This window comes from Trachurus japonicus, chromosome 5, assembly GCF_045865225.1.
Source record: "Trachurus japonicus isolate A0001 chromosome 5, Traja_1.0".
In the NCBI taxonomy this organism is placed as follows: Eukaryota; Metazoa; Chordata; class Actinopteri; order Carangiformes; family Carangidae; genus Trachurus; species Trachurus japonicus.
In genome coordinates, this window is record NC_140911.1 from 4,918,185 (window position 1) to 4,941,786 (window position 23,602).

Here is a 23,602-nt window from a genome sequence, read left to right on the forward strand (position 1 = left end):
TTGTTAATTCGTTTTCTGACATGTAAATGTGTTAAGGTCATGACATTTTCTTTTTATGATCTGTAAAAATGTTTTCCAAAATGTTAATTTTTACATTTTGTAATGTTTGCGTTGCACCTCACGGCCACCGTAAGAAACACTGGAAGTTTATGGCAACACACACACATGATGATGCACAACGAACAGTGGATATTAAATATCATGATGGAGACAGTGACAGTGAGGAACGTTAAGGGAACGTTACAGTTACAGCAACAACAGTTCTTATATATATATAATCACATATATATATATTTATATTTCACCAGATATCAAAAATCATGGCGTGTGGAGCTACAGGATCAGTTCAGTTCACAACAGACGTAGAAAAATGGATCAAACTTCATGAAAGTGCTTTTACAGTCTGGGAGTCTGGGAAGAAGAAGAGGAAGCAGCAGCAGCAGGTGAACTGCACCTTTACCCATAATGCAGTTCAGTTCAGAGGTGGTTCAGGAAGTGCAGGCGGTCGGTCAGAAGTGGGCGGGGACAGTCAGCAGAGCGTCTTCTGTGGTTCGCTGCACGTTCACGTTCTGAAAGAGACGAGAGGAAACGACTGAGTGGAGGGCAAACATCACACACCTGGAAAACTGGACGATCTGGATGGAATGTGTAATTAAAGGGACAGTTCAACATTTAGTCAGATCCTCCTCTCACCATAATAACCCCTATAGTCATAGCAGTAGGTTCATCACCTTTAATTATCGGTGCATGTTGTTTTGAGATGGGCGGGGCAGAGTCGTGAGCTGCTCAGTGAACACAATGGAGGTGAACGGTACAGGTCCCCTAGTGTCCCTCATCAAACTCATCAAATACACAATCCAACAACTCCACAACGCTCTGGTGGACAAGTTGTGAGCTGCACATTCACCACGCTATGAGATAATAACACAACGTTACCACACAGAGTTGTTTTAGAGGGAAATACAGAGACTGTTGATGAAAAACTGTCCCTGAAGGCAACACGCATCAGTGGTTTTGCATGAATTTCCCTCTAAAACAACTCTGTGTGGTAACGTTGTGTTATTATCTCATAGCGTGGTGAATGTGCAGCTCACAACTTGTCCACCAGAGCGTTGTGGAGTTGTTGGATTGTGTATTTGATGAGTTTGATGAGGGAAACCAAGAAATCCCATAATGAGCCTCCGTAGCGTAGCTCTGAGCAGCTCACGGCTCTGCTCCGCCGTTCTAAAAATAGCTTGCACCGACAATTAAAGGTAACGAACCTACTGCTATGACTATAGGGATTATGGTGAGAGGAGGAGCTGAATAAATGTTGGACTGTCCCTTTAAACTTTAATAGACTTTTAATTGATTTTAATGGACTTCATTCATCCAGATTAACAACAATTATTGTTGGAGTTTTTAGAAATTGTGTAAAACTTTGTAAAAATCCACAAATTCTTTGTTCATAAACTCCAGTTTTTAAACATTTCACTGTCTGAGACTGAAGTTTATTTTATTATTATTTCTTGTTACAGTGTTTAAATTATATCTGAGAGTAAAACACATGATCACTGATGTTTTCAGAAAAAAGTAAGAAGAGAGAGGGTTTTTTTTTCTCAAATTTGAACTTTTATATTTACAATAAATAAAATTGTATAAAACAAAACACAACAAAATGAGAAAAAAGTTTCATTTGATTAAATAATTGAAGCATTTAGTTCAATCACTGATGATAAATAATAATAATAAACATTAGTGGGCGTGACCCTTCACATTTCTATAAGAAAACAGAGATAACAACTTAGTTATTCTAAATGCAGCAGAGTGAACGTTGAGGTTAAATATGTTTCTCACATTTATAAATTTTATACGAAAAATATAAAAAAATACATGGAAATGAAACGACTTCATGTTAGTGAAAAACAAAACACTGGTTTTAAAAAATGCAAAATGTTTTAGATTATAAATGGTTTTTATAAAACAACATTAATAAACTCCATATGAAGAGTTCATTTGCAAAAGCAGATTACTCCGTTTTTAAAAAATGGTAGAATCTTCATTTTTTATTTTCTATTTTTTATTTACATAAGGTGATATCAGTCAAACCAAAGTTGAGTGACTTTGAGATGTGACAAAACAGACATATCTCAAAAAAATAAAGTTTTATTGAAAAGAATAATTAGCAAAGAATAATTACAAAGCCTCAGCTCATTTTTTTCAAAATGGCACTTATCTGCTTTTGCAAACGAACTCTTCATATGTTCACATTCATAGTATTTATACCACACACACACACACACACACAAACACACACACACACACAGCTGAGTGATTTGTCCTGATTCCAGTTTCTACAAATATGAACCAATCAAACATCGAAGTCGTTGATTGGTTCTTCCTCTCAGAGATAAAATGAGGAGGAGGAAGATGAGACGTCTCAGGTGCGGCGGCGACCTCATCGATCGCTGCAGGACGGAGACTGAACACGAAGATGAAGATGAAGATGATGATGATGATGAAGGTGGAGAAGGAGGCGGATGACATCATCGTTCAGTCCTTCACTGTGAGACTCGACTTGACTCTCTCACACCTTTACATCACCTGCTGTGTGTCGCCATGGAAACCTACCTCGGGTCTGTCTCTGTGTGTGTTCACAGCGTCCACGCCTAAAGACACAGACTCCACTTTACATCCTGAGGGACAGAGACAGACACAGAGGCATCAGGTCTGATCATATGATATAATAGAAAACACCTATTACATTAAAGGGATAGTTCAACATTTTGACAAATTGGCCCATTGCCATAATCCCTATAGTCATAGCAGTAGGTTCGTTACCTTTAACAAGCTGTTTTTAGAGCTATTTTACCACACAGAGTTGTTTTAGAGGGAAATTCATGCAAAACCGCTGATGCACGTTGCCTTTAGGGACAGTTTGTCATCAACAGTCTCTGTATTTCCCTCTAAAACAACTCTGTCTGGTAACGTTGTGTTATTATCTCATAGCGTGGTGAATGTGCAGCTCACAACTTGTCCACCAGAGCGTTGTGGAGTTGTTGGATTGTGTATTTGATGAGTTTGACGAGGGAAACCAAGAAATCCCATAATGAGCCTCCGTAGCGTAGCTCTAAGCAGCTCACGGCTCTGCTCTGCCGTTCTAAAAATAGCTTGCACCGACAATTAAAGGTAACAAACCTACTGCTATGACTATAGGGATTATGGGAATGGGCCAGTTTGCCAAAATGTTGAACTATCCCTTTAATATAATAATAAAATAATATATTTAATTTCATTTAGATTTGTTCCACGCATGGACGTTTTCTATTCACACATTATTGACAAAAAATTCACACATCTCATGCAGGGAAAGGAGCAGGATGAAGCCCCTTAATGAACTCATTTTGAAGTTAGAAATACATGGTCTGCCAAATTACTAGTAAATAACACACAAAATAATAAAATAATGATATACTGTAATATATAAAATAAATTAAACAAAATAAATATAATTCATGAAATAAATGTGTTAGAACTGTTGGAAAACACAACACAGACAATAACGGCTTCTTTGTTTTCACGTCCCTCAGGTAAGAAAATAAAACAGATGATGGTGAACACACAGTTAAATGATAATATAATATAATAATAATGATATAAGACATAAAGACATGATGATGAAACTCACCATAAGCCATGGGCGTCAGTTTGAGCACCGTGTGTAAAGGACACTTCAGATAAGGCAACTCGTCTGTGGAGACACAGACAGGAAGTTAAAAACGTCACAGTTCATTCAGACTCATTAACCTCCAGTCTGACACAGATCGTCCACATCAGGGCACTTTATATTTAGATTAAGTGACCTAATTCAGAAATAAATACAGACATACATAAATAAACTCATTTTGGTAAAGAAAATGTAGTTTGTGTATATATTTCTGTATTTCTGTGTCTATATGTTAATGAGGTCGGTGGTCCAAACATCAGTCTAAAGCAGGATTAGTTACAACATTTATCAAGACATTTAATTATCCATTTCAGTTTTTTGTCCTTCATAGAGTTTAAGAGTTAAATTCATTCATTCAAACTCATCAAACTTACTCAAATAAAATTTAACAGTTTGAATTTGAACCATTAAATTACGACGGAGTTTAGGGCCACATTGACAAATAAAAAAAAATCACAAACTTCGAGAATAAAGACGTAAAGTAACGACTTTATTCTCTAAATGTTATGACTTTTTTCTCGTAGGAAATGTACGACTTTATTCTTGTAAATTTATGACTTTATTCTCGTCTGTAGTCTGTTTTTTTTTTTTCTCAATGTGACCCTAATACTACTAGCATCTTAAATTGAGTCCAAACAGATCAATATGTTCTGAATTAAACTGAAACTGAATTTAAATTAAATTAAATTAAATTTACATAAAAATTCTTCAGTTTAGATAAATGCAACTGAGTTAATTGATTCAGAATAAAGTGATTATATTAAATTGAATTAAATGTATTATATTAAAACAGCTGGTTACCGGCCGTCTTGTCCAGGAAGTATGCCAGCAGACAGCGCATCACGGCCTGATGACACACGACCAGAACGTTCTCCTGACGCTCCAGCTCCATGATGACCGGCTCTAGACGCTGCACCAGGTCTTCATAGGACTACACACACACACACACACACAGAGTTAGTAACACAGAAACACACTGGAACATCTCTCGGGTCATTTGCAACACGTGATCAAGCTCCTCGTCTCTTGGATAACACAATTTAAAAAAGGCTCTCAAAAGCCGTTCATGTACACTATGTATTTTTCCTTTCCTCCCTATTATATATTCACTGTATAATCACTTGGTTTTTCCTACTCATTTTTGTTATCATTTAATTGTTCCTTATTTTTTTGCCTTTATTTGTAACAAATGTGGTTTTTGATCATGTTCTTCATGGGTGAGATGTCAGTTAACTCGCGATTCATTGCAAATTAATCGCACATCTTTCTCGATTCTAAATGTCCCTTGAAATATCATTTTAATACTCTTATCAACATGGAAAAGTGGATAAGCTTGTTGCTTTATGTAAATGTTTTTTTTATTGAAAACAACGTGTAGCCTACTGTAATATTTCATAACATTCTCACTTTTGAAGCTAAATCTCACACAATGTAACAAAACCGTTGATCAATAAACGGAGGAAGACGGAGCTTCAGAGGCTGAAAGTTTTGACTCATATTAGCTGATCGATTGAAAAAAAATTACCACTTGACTGAATTTACTTCCGTCATTAAAAACATCGGTCTAAGTCAAACGTATCGTCACGATTTTCTGCAGCTCTGTTGGGTCGTGCTGCTGTAGCTACATGCTGACAAAGTGTTAGACAAACCAGACTTAAGAGTCCGGCAGATATTCATGACTGTCTGAGCGCGGTTGATCTGCTTCAGCGCGATCCACCGTCCCAACACGAGCAGCGGCCGCAGCTTATGAAAAAACTACAAGTTCACTAAGTCACAAAGAATGTAAATCTCGCGATAAAAACATTGACGCCGTTAAATTTGATTTGCGTTAACGCGTTAATAGCGTAATATTTTTGACAGCACTAGTTTTCATATGAGCCCTTTTGGGTTTCATACCTCTCCTTCACACATCCCAATCATAATACAGGGTATCCGCGGGGTCTTGAAAAGTATTAAAAGGTGATTAATCAATTTTGGGAAAATGAAGACCCTTAAAAAGTATTAAAAAGTCTTTTCACGACTTTATAAAGTCTTAAATTTTGAGGGTATTTTTTTCTGAATTAGCTGTCCAAGAGTTTGAGTCCTAAAAAACATTGTGAAAGTGTGTGAATTTATTCATTTCATTAAAAAACAAAGATGAACCGGTACATAAAAAAGAAAAGAAGATTGTTGCTTTTGTTTTTTGAGAGTGGAGCAATTTTTTATTTTTATTTTTTGATAAACTTTGCCTTTGATTTCTTATCCCAGCCTATTTTGAATTCTGTAGCATCACAGTGGTCTATAGTCTTGATCACAAACTAGAACTGTCACGTTAAAAGTGTCCCTGATGTAAATTACAGCTTGAAGCGGCGGTGAGGTATTACAAATATTGAAAAGGTCTTGAAAAAGTCTTAAAAAGGTATTAGAATTAACTTCAAGATTCCTGTATATACCCTGTAATAACTGTTTATATGATTTTAAATGATATGTTTGTACAAAATAAATACATAAATACATATAGGACAGTCCGGTCCGATCCGGTCCGGTGCGGTCCTCACCTCTCCTTTGGGGTACCGGTATCGATACTTGTCTTGGTCTCTCAGAGCGAACTCCAGAGGGAAGTGCTCCTGGATCTCCTCGTACATCATCTCCTCACACACTCCCTGTGAAGGCCAGAGGAGAAGGTTTAGTCTTCACCTCACACACACGTCAGACAAAGCATCTTTATTTACAGTATATGGTGCATTTCATACCAAGAAGCAACTACTGTACATAAAGTCAAAACATTTAACAGTAAGAAGTTTGCAGCATGAAATATTGATTTGTATTAAAACAATTAAGAGGACTTACAGTGCAAATCCAAGATTAAGATTTAATGTTCATTAAAAGAGATTTAAAAGTGTTCACAGTCTAAAAGAAGCAGCAGTTTTCACTACATCTACTCACGGCGTCGATCTCGTTGAGGTACTTCCACTGCTCGTAGGGAACGCCCAGACACTCGGCCGTCTGGATGGTCCTCTTCATCTGACTGGTCCAGACCTTCAGGTCCTTGATGTTCTGCTCCTGGATGAACCTCCGCAGGTTCCTGGCAAACTGCAGCGCAGAGGACCAGCGTCAAACACACACACACACATGCATATGTGAGCACGCACACATTTCATTGTTTAACCGTATTTGTGCATCTGTCTCTTGTGGAAGCCCACTCTGCCACTTGATGGAAAAAAAAGATCTAATAACTCAAAATATTGAGAAACTAAGTCAAAAATAATAAGATAATATCTCATTATTTTGACTTAGTTTCTTTTTTATTTAACCTTTATTTAACCAGGCGAGCAAATTAAGAACAAAATTCTTATTTTCAAGTGCAGCCTGAAGGGGAAGGGGGAGGGCAGTGCTAAAAGTGAAAACAAGGTTATATAAATTACACGGAAAAATTCAATATCTCAATATCGTTCTCAATATTGTGACTTAGTATGTCAATATTTTGACTTAATATCTCATTTTCAGAGAGTAAGTCACAATATTGAGAAACTAAGTCAAAATAATGAGAAACTTTCTCAAAATAATGATGAATTAAATCAAAATATTGAGAAACTCAAAAAGTCAAAAAATAAGATAATTTCTAACATCCACCCCCTCCTCCTCACCTCCTTCCCCCTGGTGGACAGCCCAGAGTCTCCTCCGATCCGTCCCTTGATGTTGAGGTCGCTCTCTCCGTGGCGACACAGGTAGATGGAGCGCGGCGCGATGTGGATGTTCATCAGGTAGTAGACGATGCGGCTCTGCACGTGGTCCAGGACCCGGTTCACCAGGAAGCGGTGGCCCACGTCCATGATCTTGATGTAGGACAAGTCCCTAAAGGAGGAATACGAGATGGAACGGTCATCTATCTATCTATCTATCTATCTATCTATCTATCTATCTATCTATCTATCTATCTATCTATCTATCTATCTATCTATCTATCTATCTATCTAGTGTGACGTGTTACCTAAGATACAATATTTACAATTAATATTAATTGTAAATCGATGAAACAATCGACATAATAACTTGATCGACTGATGTGATCATTTTAGGCTTCGAATTGTGAACATCTCAGTTTTACATCCTGTATAAAACCGTGAAAAGACTTAGAGTCAGTTAACTACTAAATGATGAAGTTACGGTGAATATGTATGACAGAGTATTAGGGCCACATTGAGAAAAAAGAAATTCACAGACTTTGAGAATAAAGTCATAATTTTACGAGGAAAATTGTAATAATTTTATGAGACTTGAGTGGAAAATGTTTGAGGAAAAAGTTGTAAATTTACGAGAAAAGAAGTGGTAATTGTACCAGTAAGTGGATACAATATCTGTTCTGTTTTTTCTGCGGAATAGATGCATTTCCTTACGCACAACGCTCCAAGACCTCATTTTAACAACTGTACTCCTTTAAAACAACAGGTTAAAATATTATGACTTTATTTTCGAAGTCTGTGAAAACATTTTTTTTCTCAATGTCTCCGTTGTAAATATGTAACTACAAAATTAAAAAATATAAAAACAAATAAATATATTCCGGTGTGGAGCGAATGGCGAGTAATACACTTCCTGTGTGGACCTCGTCCCTGCAGACGAGTCCCTCTCCCTCCCCCCGTCCCACTGTGACGTCATGGTCCTCACCTGTCCAGCACCTCGTCCAGCGGCTGGTAGGACGACTCGTAGCACTTGATCCTCTTCATGAAGTCGTCGACGGCCTCCTCCGTGTTGCAGTCGATGTAGTCGGGGCTGCACAGCTTCACCTGCTGCAGACACACAACAGCAGAGAGACGGTGAAACGGCCTGGGGAGCTGCAGGAGTTGGTGTTCATCTGCACCTCCTCCACAGGACGGACGGAGACACGGACCGATTTAAAGATTCATTCTTCTCTAAACTGTCAGGACTGTGTCATGGGTCATCAAAACTTGTGGTGGATTCAATTATACGCATTTATTTTATTTGTTTATTTTCAATTATATGTATTTTGATGCATCACATCCTCAATTTTCTACGTTGCCACACAGGACTACAACATAAACTATACGACTACAATTAAAAAGCAGTTAACATCACTGGTATCACTCAGTAAGGGGTTGAGCAGGTCGCTGGAGCGAGGATGCTTTATTTTTATCTTTCATTGAAAAGCAGTTTGTGCTAAATTTTATAACCCTTTATTTGTATGAAATTTGTATATTTCCGGGTCCACCGGCATTATCGGGTCCATTGCAAACACAACAAAGTAGCCTACCGCATAGTCATGGTCCGATGAAAAACACTGAAACCGGACATTTTCATGAATATATACAGAGATGTTATCGATACATATTAAGTTTGTTTATCTGCTAATGGATGTAAACACAGTTAACACTAAGTAGCCACTCGGCTACAGGCAGCGTTAGCCGCTGTTAGCCAGGCTAATTAGCAGCTAACGCTCATATCAAAACATATTGCCGTCAAAACGTAGTTGCTGGTCACAGCGATTACGACAAGACGGCTTCCTTTTTTCTTTTTTCAGCCGAGTTTAGACTGAGAATGTAGGAACGTCAGGTCCGGTGTTCAACACCCACAGGTCGGACCGGGTCTCAAGTTTATAACTGTAGCAGCAGCAGCAAAGACAGGAGCAGCTCCTGGATGAGGAGCACGGCTCTGATTTCTTTGTAGGCACCAGAGTTGAACCAGTGAAGCACGGCTACACTCTCTACTCTGTTTGAATTTAATGAATTCAATCCCTTTTTTACTCTCAGAGATGTGTCATGGAAGAAAGAGGTTATAGATTCACCGGTTCTGCCATTGTTTACAACTGGTAACTGCCGGCGCTCGGACCCGGAAATGGAATATTTGCCACGCGTGACGTCATGCAAGTTTGATTGATTGAAAGATTTGAGTTCTTACCACGATGTTCTGTGCGATGACGTCTGGATCCTCACACACAGACTCCACAAAGAAAACCTGCAGAGACAAAACAACGATGAAGTAACTCAGGAGAAACTTGAATCAACGACAGAAACAGAAACACTGAGACACTGAGGAGACATGAAGGAACCTTGAAGCCGTTCTGCTCAGCGAACTTGACGATGGTTCCTCTTCTCTCTCTGGTCGTGTTTGTGGCGTCAAAGACCTGAAGCAGAAAGACGTGAAGTTTATAGATGTGTCGATAAATAAACTGTATATTATCATTATTATTATGTAATGAAGAGGATCATACTCACTGCCACCTGTCCTCCTTCTACACTCAGGTACTGACGAACATCGTTCAGAGCCGCCATCGCACACTGACTGTTCACACACACACACACACACACACACACAAAAACAAGTCCTGTTTAAATAACTTTAAAGGGATAGTTCAACATTTAGTCAAATTGGCCCATTGCCATAATCCCTATAGTCATAGCAGTAGGTTCGTTACCTTTAATTGTCGGTGCAAGCTATTTTTAGAACGGCGGAGCAGAGCCGTGAGCTGCTCAGAGCTACGCTACGGAGGCTCATTAAGGGATTTCTTGGTTTCCCTCATCAAACTCATCAAATACACAATCCAACAACTCCACAACACTCTGGTGGACAAGTTGTGACCTGCACATTCACCACGCTATGAGATAATAACACAACTTTACCACACAGAGTTGTTGTAGAGGGAAATACAGAGACTGATGATGAGAAACTGTCCCTGAAGGCAACGTGCATCAGCGGTTTTGCATGAATTTACCTCTAAAACAACTCTGTCTGGTAACGTTGTGTTATTATCGTTCCATTAAGAAAATAAAGTAAACTTTTAATTATTCCACAGATGAAGAACTTTTCCCCAATTACTGGATAATTAAATTCAATAAAGCTTGAATTTTGAATTTTGAATTTGAAACACATGGAAAAATATCCATGCTGAAAAGTTTGTATCTGGATCAGGCTGATCCGATTCGACTGAGCTCTGAACAACTGGGATGAAAGTAAAGATGGATCATTGATCCTGGATGGGAAAACATGGGATTTAAAAATCAGGATAACTTTGATCCAGACTGAACCTTTATAAACACCTGGACTCAGATGAAGAACATGAACATGAACATGAACATGAACTTGAACTCACCGTCTGATCTTTAAACCTTCTTCGTTGTCTGGACGGAAAAACTCAAAGGACTTGTAGATCTTCAGACACTCCCTCCGGTACTGACCCACGTTGAACTCTGACACACACACACACACACACACGGTTTATTGTGTTATAATGGAGTTCTGCTGGTTTCTACTGTAGTGTAACATGTCTGTGTGTGTGTGTGTGTGTGTGTGTGTGGTACCTTTGGTGGGAACACCGATCCAGTTCAGGTAACGGGTCAGTTTCTTTGAGATGTAGGTTTTCCCTCGTGCAGGAAGTCCCACAGTGACGATGAGCGTCGGACAGTTGGTCATACACACTGAGGGAAACACAAGAGACACACACACACACACACACACACACAAATACACACATGAGATCAGAGCAGGAACAATAAAATATAAACCACGACTGTAAAAAACAAAAACACTGCTGAGTGAAGATAAAGATAAAATCAGATCTTTAAATAAGTCCGACATTTCAGACCAGATGACCAGAAGCTGCAGTAAAAACCCTGAACATCTGGTCACATCTGGAGGAAACGCTGCAGCGGCGCCCCCTGGTGTTCACACCTGGTATCACTGTAATAGCACAGACTGGCTAAAAGTAAAAATAAATGATTCAATAAAACATTAAGGACCCATACAAATGCAAAAATAAATACATTTTGGAAATTAAAGATGTTACTTTCATCTTTCTTTTTGTTTTATTTCTACATTTCTGTTGTTATTCCTTTATGAAAAATGTGTAAATACAGAAATAAATGTACTGTAGGTATAACAATAGAAATAGAAGATTTTTGTGACCAAAATGTATCTATTTAGTTATTATTTTGCATTTAATTTTCTATTTCTGTATCTATTTCTGCTGGTGTCATATTTCATCATTTAAAGTTCTTTGTACAAAACAGGAAGTGACTGAGACAGAAACTCTGGGCTGATTGAGCCAGTCAGAGCCCTGTGGTTAATAATAATAATTAATAATAATAATAATTAAACTGAATGTTTTTGTCATGTCATTAAGGTCCATTACATCAGGTGACTCAGGCTTTTGTTTGGTGCAGCAGGAGTTTAATGAGTCGGAGGTTTTTTCTGAATAATCTGATGTCACAGTGAGAAACGTCTTCAGACCAGTGACTCATGTCGGCTCATTAAGGACTCGAGCTCATTTAAAACCACTTTACTGGACTCACACACTCCACGTGATGCTGTCCTCTCATCTCTCTTTTATCTAGTATCACATATTGTTTTATAAAAACGTAAATGCTCCTTACTGTTATTCTGAAACACCACAAACCTAAAACAACGCCGTAGCTTCTGCTGCCTCAGATAAATGAACCTTAAAATATATTTTATTATTAAAACTGTCATCTGTCATGCATTTTCTTTGTATTTTTATTTATATATAACTTGTGCTATTGTATTTTATGTCTATTGTTTTTATATTCAGGGTGACTTGACAAATAAAAATCATATTATCTTAATGTACAATAAACCCCCTGATCCGATCATAAACCACCCAGATTCCTTCAGACACCTGAGACTCTCTGACTCTCCTGATGTGGAACAGCTGGATTATTATTGATCAGTGTTTTAGAGAACTCTGCTGTGATGCACAGAGTGATTGATTATTGATTAATAAACCAGAGGAGTTGATCAGTTTGAGCTGCAGCAGCCGACTTGACTCAGCAGAATTTCACCAGCCGAGCAGCAGAAACACAAGACAGACTGGGAGGACGGAGGAGGAGAGGACAACCGACAAACCAACAGACCATAATAATAAGAACCAACAACAGACCAGCAACAGCACCCGATCATGTGTGTGTGTCATATGAACCAATTCACTTCAATCCAATCCAATTCAATTGAAGCGAGGACACAGTTATTTCTCTAAAGCGTGACTCAGATTTCTGGAGCAGAGGAGCTGAACATGATGCAACACCTCACACACACACACACACACACACACACACACACACACACACAGTGATAATAACATGTAAAAGGCAGGCAAGGCAAGGCAATTTTATTTGTATAGCCCGTTTTTACCACCAGTTTGTCTCAAAGGGCTTCACATGGCATCGTAACAACATCCTCTGTCCTTAGACCCTCACATCCACTGAGGAAAAACTCCATGGAAAACCCTTTTAACAGGGAAAACCAGGAGAAAGCTCAGGGTGAGCAACAGAGGAGGGATCCCTCATGCACCCAGGACGGACAGACGTGCAATAGATGTTGTTACAGACAAGAAAACAGTTTACAGTTTATGTCACAGAATGTGCGAAATATGGAAATGTTAGCAGGAAAAGCAGACAAGCAGCAGCACTGTGCAGATGCTCCATCACCTCCTGCTGCTCCTCCTGCTGCTGCTGCTGCTGCTGCATCCAGCTGCTCTGGCTCTTACCACGTCTCTGCATGATGTGCCCGTTCCTGCCGGACATCCAGATCTTCCTCAGCGGGTTCTGGGTCAGTTCCCGGCCGGACGAGTCCAGCACGAAGTCCCCGTTGTCCAACATGTTGTTGTTGGTGTTGGACATCAGTGAAGTGATGATAATAACAGTAACACAGCAGCAGCAGCAGCAGCAGCAGCAGCTCGGTGGTGGTGAGGAGGAGACTGGCTCAGTGAGACAGCAGTCTGACTATCAGACTCCCGTTACCGTAACGACCAGACAAGAAGCGCAACAAAGATTCAGGAGCAAAACAAATCATCCAGCAGCAGGAAATCCTGAACCAGAGCCAGAGTTCATGTGTTTGACTTTCACTTCACTGGATTCAGTATTATTATTACTACCTACTGCTATTTATTATCAACACAGAGACTTCTAATGTTTTTAATCGTTTATCTTCATTAATACTCTCTCTTTTTTATCTTTTAAGGCATAAGACTGTTTGTTTATCCCACACATGGGAAATTCAGTTGATGTAACATTGAAAAACGATGTACAACAAACAGGAAAAACAAAGCAAGAGAGAGACGTTCTGAATAGTTTTGTGCCAAAATGTTTCAGAGTTATTTACATGAATAGAATGAAAATTATTCATATAAAAAAATAATCACTGTAGAATGTGTAAATCAGCCTAAATAGTGGGAAATGAAAAACTAGAGAAGATCTTTTTTACTCTTTTATTCTAAGTTTGTTATAAATTGAGTCCTTACTATTGTTTTATAAAGAATAAACTATGTGACAAATGATCAGTGGTTGTGTTTCTGGAAAAACAAAAAACTGTTTCTGATGTGTTTGGTCTTGCAGGAAAAGTCAGAGTTTTGGTGAAAGTAATCTGATTACTGAGTTTCACTACTTAGCCTAACTGTTCTCAGAAAAACACAGAAAGTTTCAGGAAATAGTTTAAAACTGCACATTGATATAAAACAATATGAATACGTGTTTCTTTGCTTTTTCAGAGCTTAGAAATAAAATTGAAACTTTTCTTTCTTTCTTTCTTTTTAATAATAAAATGTAAACTGTCTGATCCACTGAAAGAGAAACTCACACATCTCTGTCAGTTAAAGGATGGTTGCTATTATTAAAAAACGTTTCTAACACTTGTATTTTGACTGAGTCTATCCTTTGTCTCCTCCTGTCACACCGTGTCCTCTCTCTGTTTTCTCAGAAGCAGCCGTTACCTATGGTTACCGTAATGACCGGCGCGCGGAGGAAGGCGCAGCGGGAAAAAAAGAACAAACTCGAGACGTTTCAGACAAAAACAAGAGGCCGGGTGTTCACGCGCAGCCCACATGGCCGGGGAATGCAGCGGAGACTTCGACCAATCAGAGGAGAGACGGCAGCCCCGGCGGCCAATAGGAGAGCAGCAGCGGGCTCGAGGCGGGCGAGTGTTCAGGAGCTGCGCGAGAGCTACACACGAGCTGGTCACGAGCCTCACGGGGACGAGCGCACACACACAGCAGACACAACACACACACACACACACACACACACACACACACACACACACACACACACACACACACACACACACACACACACTTCCTGCCAGTTACTGTTGTATAAAGGTTGAAAATGAACAAAAAATAAAACTTCACTCAGCTGTTTTTGCTCCTCAACTTATTATTGAATTGATCAGTTGAGTTTTATTTCTAACCAGAGGGAAATTGAATTTGAATTTGCAGCAGCATCACAAACATAATAGACAGAAGAGACAGAACCAAAACATGAACATATAACTAGCCACAACATAGGAATAATAAAAACTATACTATACTATACTACTAGGCTAATTAAGATTGCATTGCATTTTGGGAAGATGTTCATTTGGTTATATAGTCCAGTAATTTTAGGCCAAAAAAGGGGTCAACATTAAACAAATTGCAACAGAAGCAAACTCAACTGATTTTGTATCCTCAACATGTCCTGAGTGAGGGAAAAAAAGCCCCGAAGAATCCCATTAGGGGAAAGTTTCGAAAAAGACCCAAATATAGCCCATTCATACGCCTATTCATTAGTTTTCTCACGTGAATAGGGTAAAATTTTTAACCTTTAGATATCTCCATGAAAATTACTAAGTTGATTACTTACATTAAGACAAACAAAAAATGTATTACAAGTTTTTTGAAATTCTTTGTTAACATGAGCAAATTTGCATAAATTTGCATAAATTCCACCGTTTTGACGGCACACGAATTCGGCGGTGACAGCTCCCAGTCAGGCAGCGATGGGTTCTGTGCGCGAAGCGGGCATTTGAATGCAAGCGCCAAGAAGTGGACCTTTTCTCTTCTGTAAATATGTCTAGGAAGGCTGGGAGGACATGTGCCGTCCTCGACTGCTCTAATATCAGCAAAACACAGCCCCTTACTTCAGGAGGAGTGTCCGTGTTTAGACCGTAACGTTACGTACAGCGTGTCAGCAGCAGCAGCAGCAGCCGCCAGCGACGCAGTCACAGCTGACCTGTACAACCTGGCTACTCTCCCTTCTCACCGTTACCTTCACATCGTGGTAAAAGTGGACGGTCTGTGAATGTCTCACTGATCCCTTCAATATGATGTGATCATGGTCGTCTAAAAGCCGGTGTAAAATATGTCCGACCCATCCGGAGCTCAGGTCATTTTGACCATAAATCAGAGACCTGTAATTGACGTTTTTTCTGATCATCGGAGGCCAGCTGATCAATAAAATATTCTTGAATATCTAAAACAAAGCACAAGTTGTTGTTTTTATTCATGTAGCCTGTCCACATGATTAAATATCCCGCTGCTGGCTTGCTAACGTCAGCACGCATAACGTACCGGTATGTTATATTGTTTATGATACAGTCTCTTATCTCCCTGTTACTCTAATCTTTCCTGCTAATCGCTCAAACAAATGATTAATTACTAAATGAATATTGGTATTCATGTAAGATACCTTAATCAGTTACTGGGGGGCACTAAACATCACAAATGCAGCCTATTAATGATGCTGTCATAGAGAATCAGTTTACTATGACTGACACATGTCACCGCAGCAATGACGCCGCCGCAAGATGGCGGCATACACAAATCGCTTGCCGAATTTGTGCAAAGAACCCATCGCTGCCTGACTGGGAGCTGTCACCGCAGTAATGGCGGCTGCTCGACTAACGGTTATTTCGCCGAATTCGTGTATATATGAAGTTGATGTGGTGGTACCAGCATGAAAATTGGAATGAGTTGACTCCATCGGTCAACCGACAAGAAACCACTTTAAATTTCAAGATGACTGCAATTTTTCAAGACAGCCACATCCTTAGTAGAGCAGGTATGACATTACGTGTGTGGCTAATTTGCATACATACAACACCTGATCTAAACATTGGGTGAAAATGTCTTGTTCAGTCTTGTTAACATATTACAGTTAAAAAATGGTCTGAATGGAACCCATTTAGGCTAACAGGTGTTGTATTTTGGTAATTGGATTATGCACTGTTTGCTCATACCTGCTCTACCAAGGATGTGGCTATCTTGACGGTTGACCGATGGAGTCAACTCATTCCAGTTTTCATGCCGGTACCACCACAGCAACTTCATATATACATGTGCCATCAAAATGGTGGAATTTATGCAAATTTACTCATGTTAACAAAGAATTTCAAAAAAGTTGTAATACATTTTTTGTTTGTCTTAAGTAATCAACTCAGTAATTTTCATGGAGATATCTAAAGGTTAAAAATGTTACCCTATTCACAAAAATAATTAACAGGCGTATGAATGGGCTATATTTGGGTCTTTTTCGAAACTTTCCCCTAATGGGATTCTTCTGGGCTTTTTTTCCCTCACTCAGGACATGTTGAGGATACAAAATCAGTTGAGTTTGCTTCTGTTGCAATTTGTTCAACCTTTTTTCATAAAATGACTGGACTAATAGGCAGAATTGGTGTATCCAAGTCTTGTACATTATTATATATTGGCGTCATTACGGGAAATGTTGTGTTGAAAGATGATAGATACATATTGAAAATTATGTTGGTAGCCTGTAAAAAGGCAATTACAAGAAAATGGTGCAAGACAGACCCACCGTCACAGGAAGATTGGATGAAAGTTACCGACGAAATACATATTATGGAACAACTGACTGATAAAATAAGGACTCAAGAGGATCAATGCTGTCGGAAGTGGGAGAAATGGACTGAATACATACTTATATTTATAGTGCATAGTAAAAATGTAAACAGTCCACACAATGCATTAAAGTGCATAGTGCTGCAAGAATTGAAAAAACAGAAACACTTTAATACCAAAGTGCATTTAGGTGCAGAGGCCTAGCCCTGTATGGCAACAGGGATAAAGGAGACCCTGGCACACCGTGCTCTGGTCTTAGGCATCCTAAGACGAGAGAGTCCAGATGGGAGGAGGACAAACTCCTTATAAAGTGGGTGGTCAGGACGGTCGAGGATAAATTTAGCTTTGGTCCATATTCGCTTGAAGTAGTATACAGTACTATATCCTATCCTTTTACTGGACAGGGTGAGGAATCCAAACCAAGCCATGCTACGGAGGCTCATTATGGGATTTCTTGGTTTCCCTCATCAAACTCATCAAATACACAATCCAACAACTCCACAACGCTCTGGTGGACAAGTTGTCCCCTTCAGGGACAGTTTTTCATCAAGCAGTCTCTGTATTTCCCTCTAAAACAACTCTGTGTGGTAACGTTGTGTTATTATCTCATAGCGTGGTGAATGTGCAGCTCACAACTTGTCCACCAGAGCGTTGTGGAGTTGTTGGATTGTGTATTTGATGAGTTTGATGAGGGAAACCAAGAAATCCCATAATGAGCCTCCGTAGCGTAGCTCTGAGCAGCTCACGGCTCTGCTCCGCCATTCTAAAAACAGCTTGCACCGACAATTAAAGGTAACAAACCTACTGCTATGACTATAGGGATTATGGCAATGGACCAATTTGCCAAAATGTTGAACTATCCCTTTAAGAAGAACAGGCGGCGCTGCTGAACCTTTTTACATACAAAGCTCAGCTTATTGTCAATGAGTATTTGTATTCTGATACAATTTCACATGTTTAATATTGAGTTTATATAATCAATACATAGTCTTAAACTGGAATGATGGCTTAACTGTATCACTGTATCATCTTGTTATTGATTAGTTTTCTGGTACAAATGTCTTTTAATGTGAATTGTTCTACTCTTTTATTGTGTTTTTGTTTGGTTTTTGTTCAATCTTTGTCTAGTGTGTTTTTACATTTGGACCCTGAGTCTGGGAGAAAGTTGATCTATCTGTTGGTGATTATTTTCCCATGATGTATCATGTTCAGCTGGAGCAGAAAGGGTTAAATCTGTTTAAAACATCACATCTGTCTGTAAACAACTGGCTCAAAGTTTCAGTTTGAGGCTGAAACGCTGAAACATCACTGATCTGGAATCAGCTCTGTGGTTTATCAGCCGTCACCAGACCGAGGCAGTGACGACACTGAGACAGCAGGGGGCGCTGACCGCCTCAGGTTTAACAGTGGAGGAGTCAATGGGCTGGAAACAACAGAGAATAAACCTGATCACTGATCAGTTTAAGACATAATCAAAGATCAACTGAGTCCAAACTCTTCTCTGAACTCTGGTACAGAGGAAAAACAGGTTTCAGGTCATGTGAGAGAGAAACAGAGGTAAAGACTCAGCTATGTGTCTGTGTCTGTGTGTAATTGTGAAGATTACATTATGGACTATAACATTATGTCAATATGTATAAATGAAAAGTCTTAGTCTTGGTCTTCTGTTTCTATTTTCCAGTTCTTAGTGACTTCTGTGTATTGTGGCTTTATGAAAACCAATAAAAAATAATTTAAAAGAAAAGAAAAGAGCATGTTTTACTGGTGTGACTGTGGTGTAAACTGTCCAGACTGCAACTATAATTAAAGATGAATCTATGTCCTGTCACATGTTTCTGTTTAAAACACAACATCTGAGTTGAGACAGAGACAGAGACAGACTGTTGGTCAGTCCACTGGAGCAACAGACTGTCTGTCATCATACTGTATACGGGTCAGAGACAAATAAAGGTTTAACAAGATGAGCAGTTCAAAAATATCTTTAAAGAAAATGTTTTTATAAAAGCATCAGATTTGTTTAAATGTAGATTTTGTAGTGGCTCACCAGGCCCCGCCCCCTCTACAGGTAGCTGTACTCACAGGTAGGGGTGGGATATGCTAATTAGAAAACTAATGACATCATTGTCAGACAGCTGAGGGAACAGCTTAATTTTTGCAGAAAAAATTAAATAAATATGAGAAATAACGCTACACTTTAAAGGATAATTACCGTTTTTTTACATTCTGGACCTTATTTCTAGCATAAAATCCGATCATTTCCTCCCGCAGATAACTTTGGTGTCATTACAAGTGGTTGTGATGAAATGAGCTCCAGCCGAGCGGCGCGTATATCCGTATAATGGAGTCTACAGGGCAGCAGAATGCAGCCTCTAAATAACACATTATCTGCAGAGAAACTCCTTCATTTCACCAATATTTAGTTCTGATAGGCTAGTGCTATTCCCCTCTGAGTCCGGGGTTAGCTGTTATCAACATCCGGGGTCTGTAGGTTGACCTACTGACCTCTGACCTGGATGATGTCATCTCTGAGCGCCGCGCGGCTCATTCTGATAATAATCATTCTGCTTCGGCATTCGGGTCCATTTTTATCTCAACTAGCCGAAGCTTTAGTGAGTCCAGGTTGAGGAGAGGAAGCCTGTGGAAGCTGAACTTCATCCAGCTGCTCATTTTGACAAGACAGAAACACACAGAAACCAACCGTAGCATTAGCGGTAGCAACAAGCCACGCTAGGTTCAACCTACAGACCCCGGATGTTGATAACAGCTAACCCCGGACTCAGAGGGGAATAGCACTAGCCTATCAGAACTAAATATTGGTGAAATGAAGGAGTTTCTCTGCAGATAATGTGTTATTTAGAGGCTGCATTCTGCTGCCCTGTAGACTCCATTATACGGATATACGCGCCTCTCGGCTGGAGCTCATTTCATCACAACCACTTGTAATGACACCAAAGTTATCTGGGGGAGGAGATGATCGGATTTTATGCTAGAAATAAGGTCCAGAATGTAAAAAACGGCAATTACCTTTTAAATTACTGATAGTATTTTTGTCTCTTTTGGGTCTCGTACCAAACTAACTTGTCTCTTTATGTCCTACGATTATGATTTATTGTCCAGCTTGTCTGTAGCAACACAACACAACACCTATGATGCTGACAACGAGACGTGACGTTACCATCATAAAAAAGCTCTTGGACATGAAACTGGGCCACAGACTGAACCAATCAGCTCTGCTCCAGACTCAACAAACACCAACATCCTGGTATCTGATGACGCACAACACGATTTGGAGGTGTGTAGCCCTGCAGCAGCACTGAGCAGGCGCACACGTCCTGCACAACCACCACACAACAACACACACATATACACTTACACACACACATACACACACACAGGCTGCAGCTCTGTAATGAGATTCAGAGCGAGTGGTGAACTTTCCCCCAGATAGAGAGCAGACACAGGGAGGAGGAGGAGGAAGAGGAGGAGGAGGAGGAGGAGGAAGAGGAGGAGCTGGAGGATGAAAACAACTCAACGACAAAACAGGAAGAAATACATGTTACTATTATTATAATAATTATTATCATTATTGTTGCTGTTGTTGAGCTATAAAAGCCTCGGAGGCAGCGAGGTGAATTTCCTGTTGGATTAAATGTGGTGATATAATATAATCTGTGTTGGACCAGCACAGTGTGTGTCTGTGTGTGTGTGAGCTGCAGCCTTCATCTCCTTGTTGTTTCAGTCTATTTGTAGCGTCACATTTCCATCACTCACTGCCATCGCACACAAAGCAAACATCTTAAAAACACACAGGAAGAAAAGAGAAGAGAAGAGAAGGAGTTTCCAATAAAATCTGCCGTTTGTGTTTGTCTATATATAAACAGAGCCGCCGCCCACTAACACACCTTCTCCTCTGCTTTTCCTGTTTCCCAGCCCAGCTCCTCCTCCTCCTCCTCCTGCGGCCGACAGCAGGCAGAGCTCGGTTCATCCCCGGTGCATCTGCCACAGCAGCCGGGCCGAGCGCTGCACACCTCCCTCTAAACCACTGAGCCGTCACAGCCTGTCCTCTCTCTGTCCCTCTGTCCCTCTGTGTCTCAGCAGCATCAGAGGCCGCTGACAGGAAGTGGAGCTCCAGGCTACATGACTAATAGAATTACATAATGGTCTATTCTCATAATAACTGAGTGAGTCTGTGGATTATATAGGCCACAGCTTTAGCAGCAGCAGCAGCAGCAGCAGCAGCAGCAGCAGCAGCAGCAGCACAGTCCACCTGCAGCTCAGAGCTCCTTCCGCTTCTAGAAAACACTGGAGGAACTTCTACTGGAGCTGTCTGATGGCAACTTTTCACTAAAATGTCCTCAAGAGACACATTACTTATACTTACAAAGAAGAAACAGCTTGTGAGGCTGCAAGAATCACCATGACAACCACCTAAAAGAGACAGGTGATAATAAAAATAAAGCCTTCCATACAATGTAGGATCATTTGTTGCCACATATACATCCACTGCATGTATGAAGGTATAGTTTTATAACCTATATGATGTTATAACTGTAGAATCTGTACATGTGCATGTGTAGAAAATCTATATAATGAGTTTCATATGACTTTATATGTTGCAATCATACATGAGACAGTTTTAAACACATGTCTGTAATTTATATGAACATTTATAATATGAACTTGTGTCAACAGGCTTTGGTGTGGTTATAAGCACGTATCATTTACTCCGATGTCATGCATTTAGGAACAATACATTATATGTATAAATATTGTTGTGCATTACTTACTGTAGGCTAGGTAAACGTGCATATTTATACTGTCCGGACACGTATGTCACTAATATATGAGACTGTTCCCATTTCTAACAGGTTTAATATGTTTAATATACAGTTGTGTTTTTACTTCATGTGGAGATACAATGCATATGTGTGACAGATGCATGTGAGTGTTTGTATTTAATTCACATCTACATAAGAATCATTTATATTAAAGATGTTTCACAGACTCATGTTGAACCAGAGGAGAAATAAAAAGTTAAACAGAGTTCACTGAGCTGCAGTTCAGTCACCAACTCACTGACGACAACAACAACAGTGAAACGACTCTGTCTTGTTTGTTTGTTTGTTCTTATCTGACACAACAACAACAACAACAGCAGACTGTGTGTAGTTGCAGCAGCTAACAGCAGCTAACTGCTAACAGCTGCACACAGGGACATGTCAGCTTCCACAGCAGCTGCTGCACCACACACACACACACACACACACACACACACACACACACACACACACACACACACACACACACACACACACACACACACACACACCTCCTCCTGCACAGTTAACTGTAACACACTGAACCTGAACCAGAACCAGACACCGACACGCAGCAGCTCTGCTCCCCGCTCAGAGCGCGCTGTGTCCCGGCTGTCCTCTGGGCTCTGCCCCCCCTCAGCTCCGGAGCTCCGAGCTGCTGCTGCTGCTGCCTACGTGACACGGGCTTGTTTACTTGCTGCTGTCCGCCTCCTCTGCTCCGACACACAGCTACACATACACACACACACAGCGGGGGGGTGAGGGGGGGTCTGGGGGTCTGGTCCTACCTGTCCGGTGGTCCCGAGTGTTCCTCGGGCAGCACGAGCCCCTCATGGTCCCGGTGCAGAGTCTCTGCTTCTCCCAGACTGAAGTAGAGCCGAGAGTCCGAGAGAGAGAGAGAGCTGCAGCTGAATGGAGAGAGGGAGACGGGCACGCGCACAGACGCCTCCACACACACACACACACACACACACACACACACACACACACACACACACACACGCGCGCGCGTACGAGCAAGCGCACATTTTTATTGTTTGACTGTACTCGTGCATGTCTGCTCTCTTGTGGAAGACCATTTCCTCCACCTGATGAAAAAAAGAAAAGATCTAATAACTTAAAATAATGAGAAACTGAGTCAAAATAAAGATAAACAAAGTCAACATAATAAGAAATTAAGCCAAAATAATGAGATACTAATTCAAAATATTGAGATACTGAGTCAAAATAATTAGATATTTTATCAAAAATACTGAGATACTGACTCAAAATATTGAGATACTGACTCAAAATATTGAGATATACTTCCTCAAAATAATGATAAAGTCAAAATAATGAGAAACTTTCTCAAAAATATTGAGATACTAAGTAAAAAAAATGAGATACTTTCTCAAAATAATGAGATATTTTAATAAAAAAAATAATGATGAACAAAGTCAACATAATAAGAAATTA

General features: G+C 39.9%; 2 protein-coding genes across 4 annotated transcripts in view; both read right to left on the minus strand.

Annotated features, from left to right (window-relative positions):
- LOC146986858 (urocanate hydratase-like) overlaps positions 1–23,602 on the minus strand; it is a 78,755-nt gene that overhangs the window by 40,685 nt on the left and 14,468 nt on the right. The window lies entirely within an intron of this gene.
- On the minus strand, positions 283–23,093 carry LOC146986861 (6-phosphofructo-2-kinase/fructose-2,6-bisphosphatase 4-like). Of its 3 annotated transcripts, none has more exons than XM_085775727.1 (14): positions 22,936–23,093; positions 11,002–11,118; positions 10,794–10,890; positions 9,919–9,985; positions 9,753–9,827; positions 9,602–9,658; positions 8,354–8,475; positions 7,333–7,540; positions 6,632–6,778; positions 6,244–6,348; positions 4,508–4,637; positions 3,668–3,730; positions 2,611–2,675; positions 283–569 (listed from the first exon to the last, which is right to left on the minus strand). In XM_085775727.1, exons 1-14 carry the CDS (start codon positions 22,979–22,981, stop codon positions 510–512), a joined length of 1,359 nt encoding a protein of 452 aa, XP_085631853.1. In that variant the 5' UTR covers positions 22,982–23,093; the 3' UTR covers positions 283–509. The 3 variants fall into 3 exon arrangements, with proteins under 3 accessions (XP_085631853.1, XP_085631851.1, XP_085631852.1); XM_085775725.1 differs by lacking the exon at positions 22,936–23,093 and adding an exon at positions 13,203–13,434; XM_085775726.1 differs by lacking the exons at positions 283–569; positions 22,936–23,093 and adding exons at positions 2,098–2,461; positions 13,203–13,430.

Coding starts and splice junctions, on each gene's coding strand:
- LOC146986861 (XM_085775725.1), bottom strand. CDS start 13,335: ATGTCCAACACCAACAACAACATGTTGGACAACGGGGACTTCGTGCTG. Junction 9,828..9,918: donor TAGAAGGAGGACAGGTGGCA/GTGAGTATGATC, acceptor TTTCTGCTTCAG/GTCTTTGACGCCACAAACAC. Junction 6,349..6,631: donor ACCTCAACGAGATCGACGCC/GTGAGTAGATGT, acceptor TGGCCTTCACAG/GGAGTGTGTGAGGAGATGAT.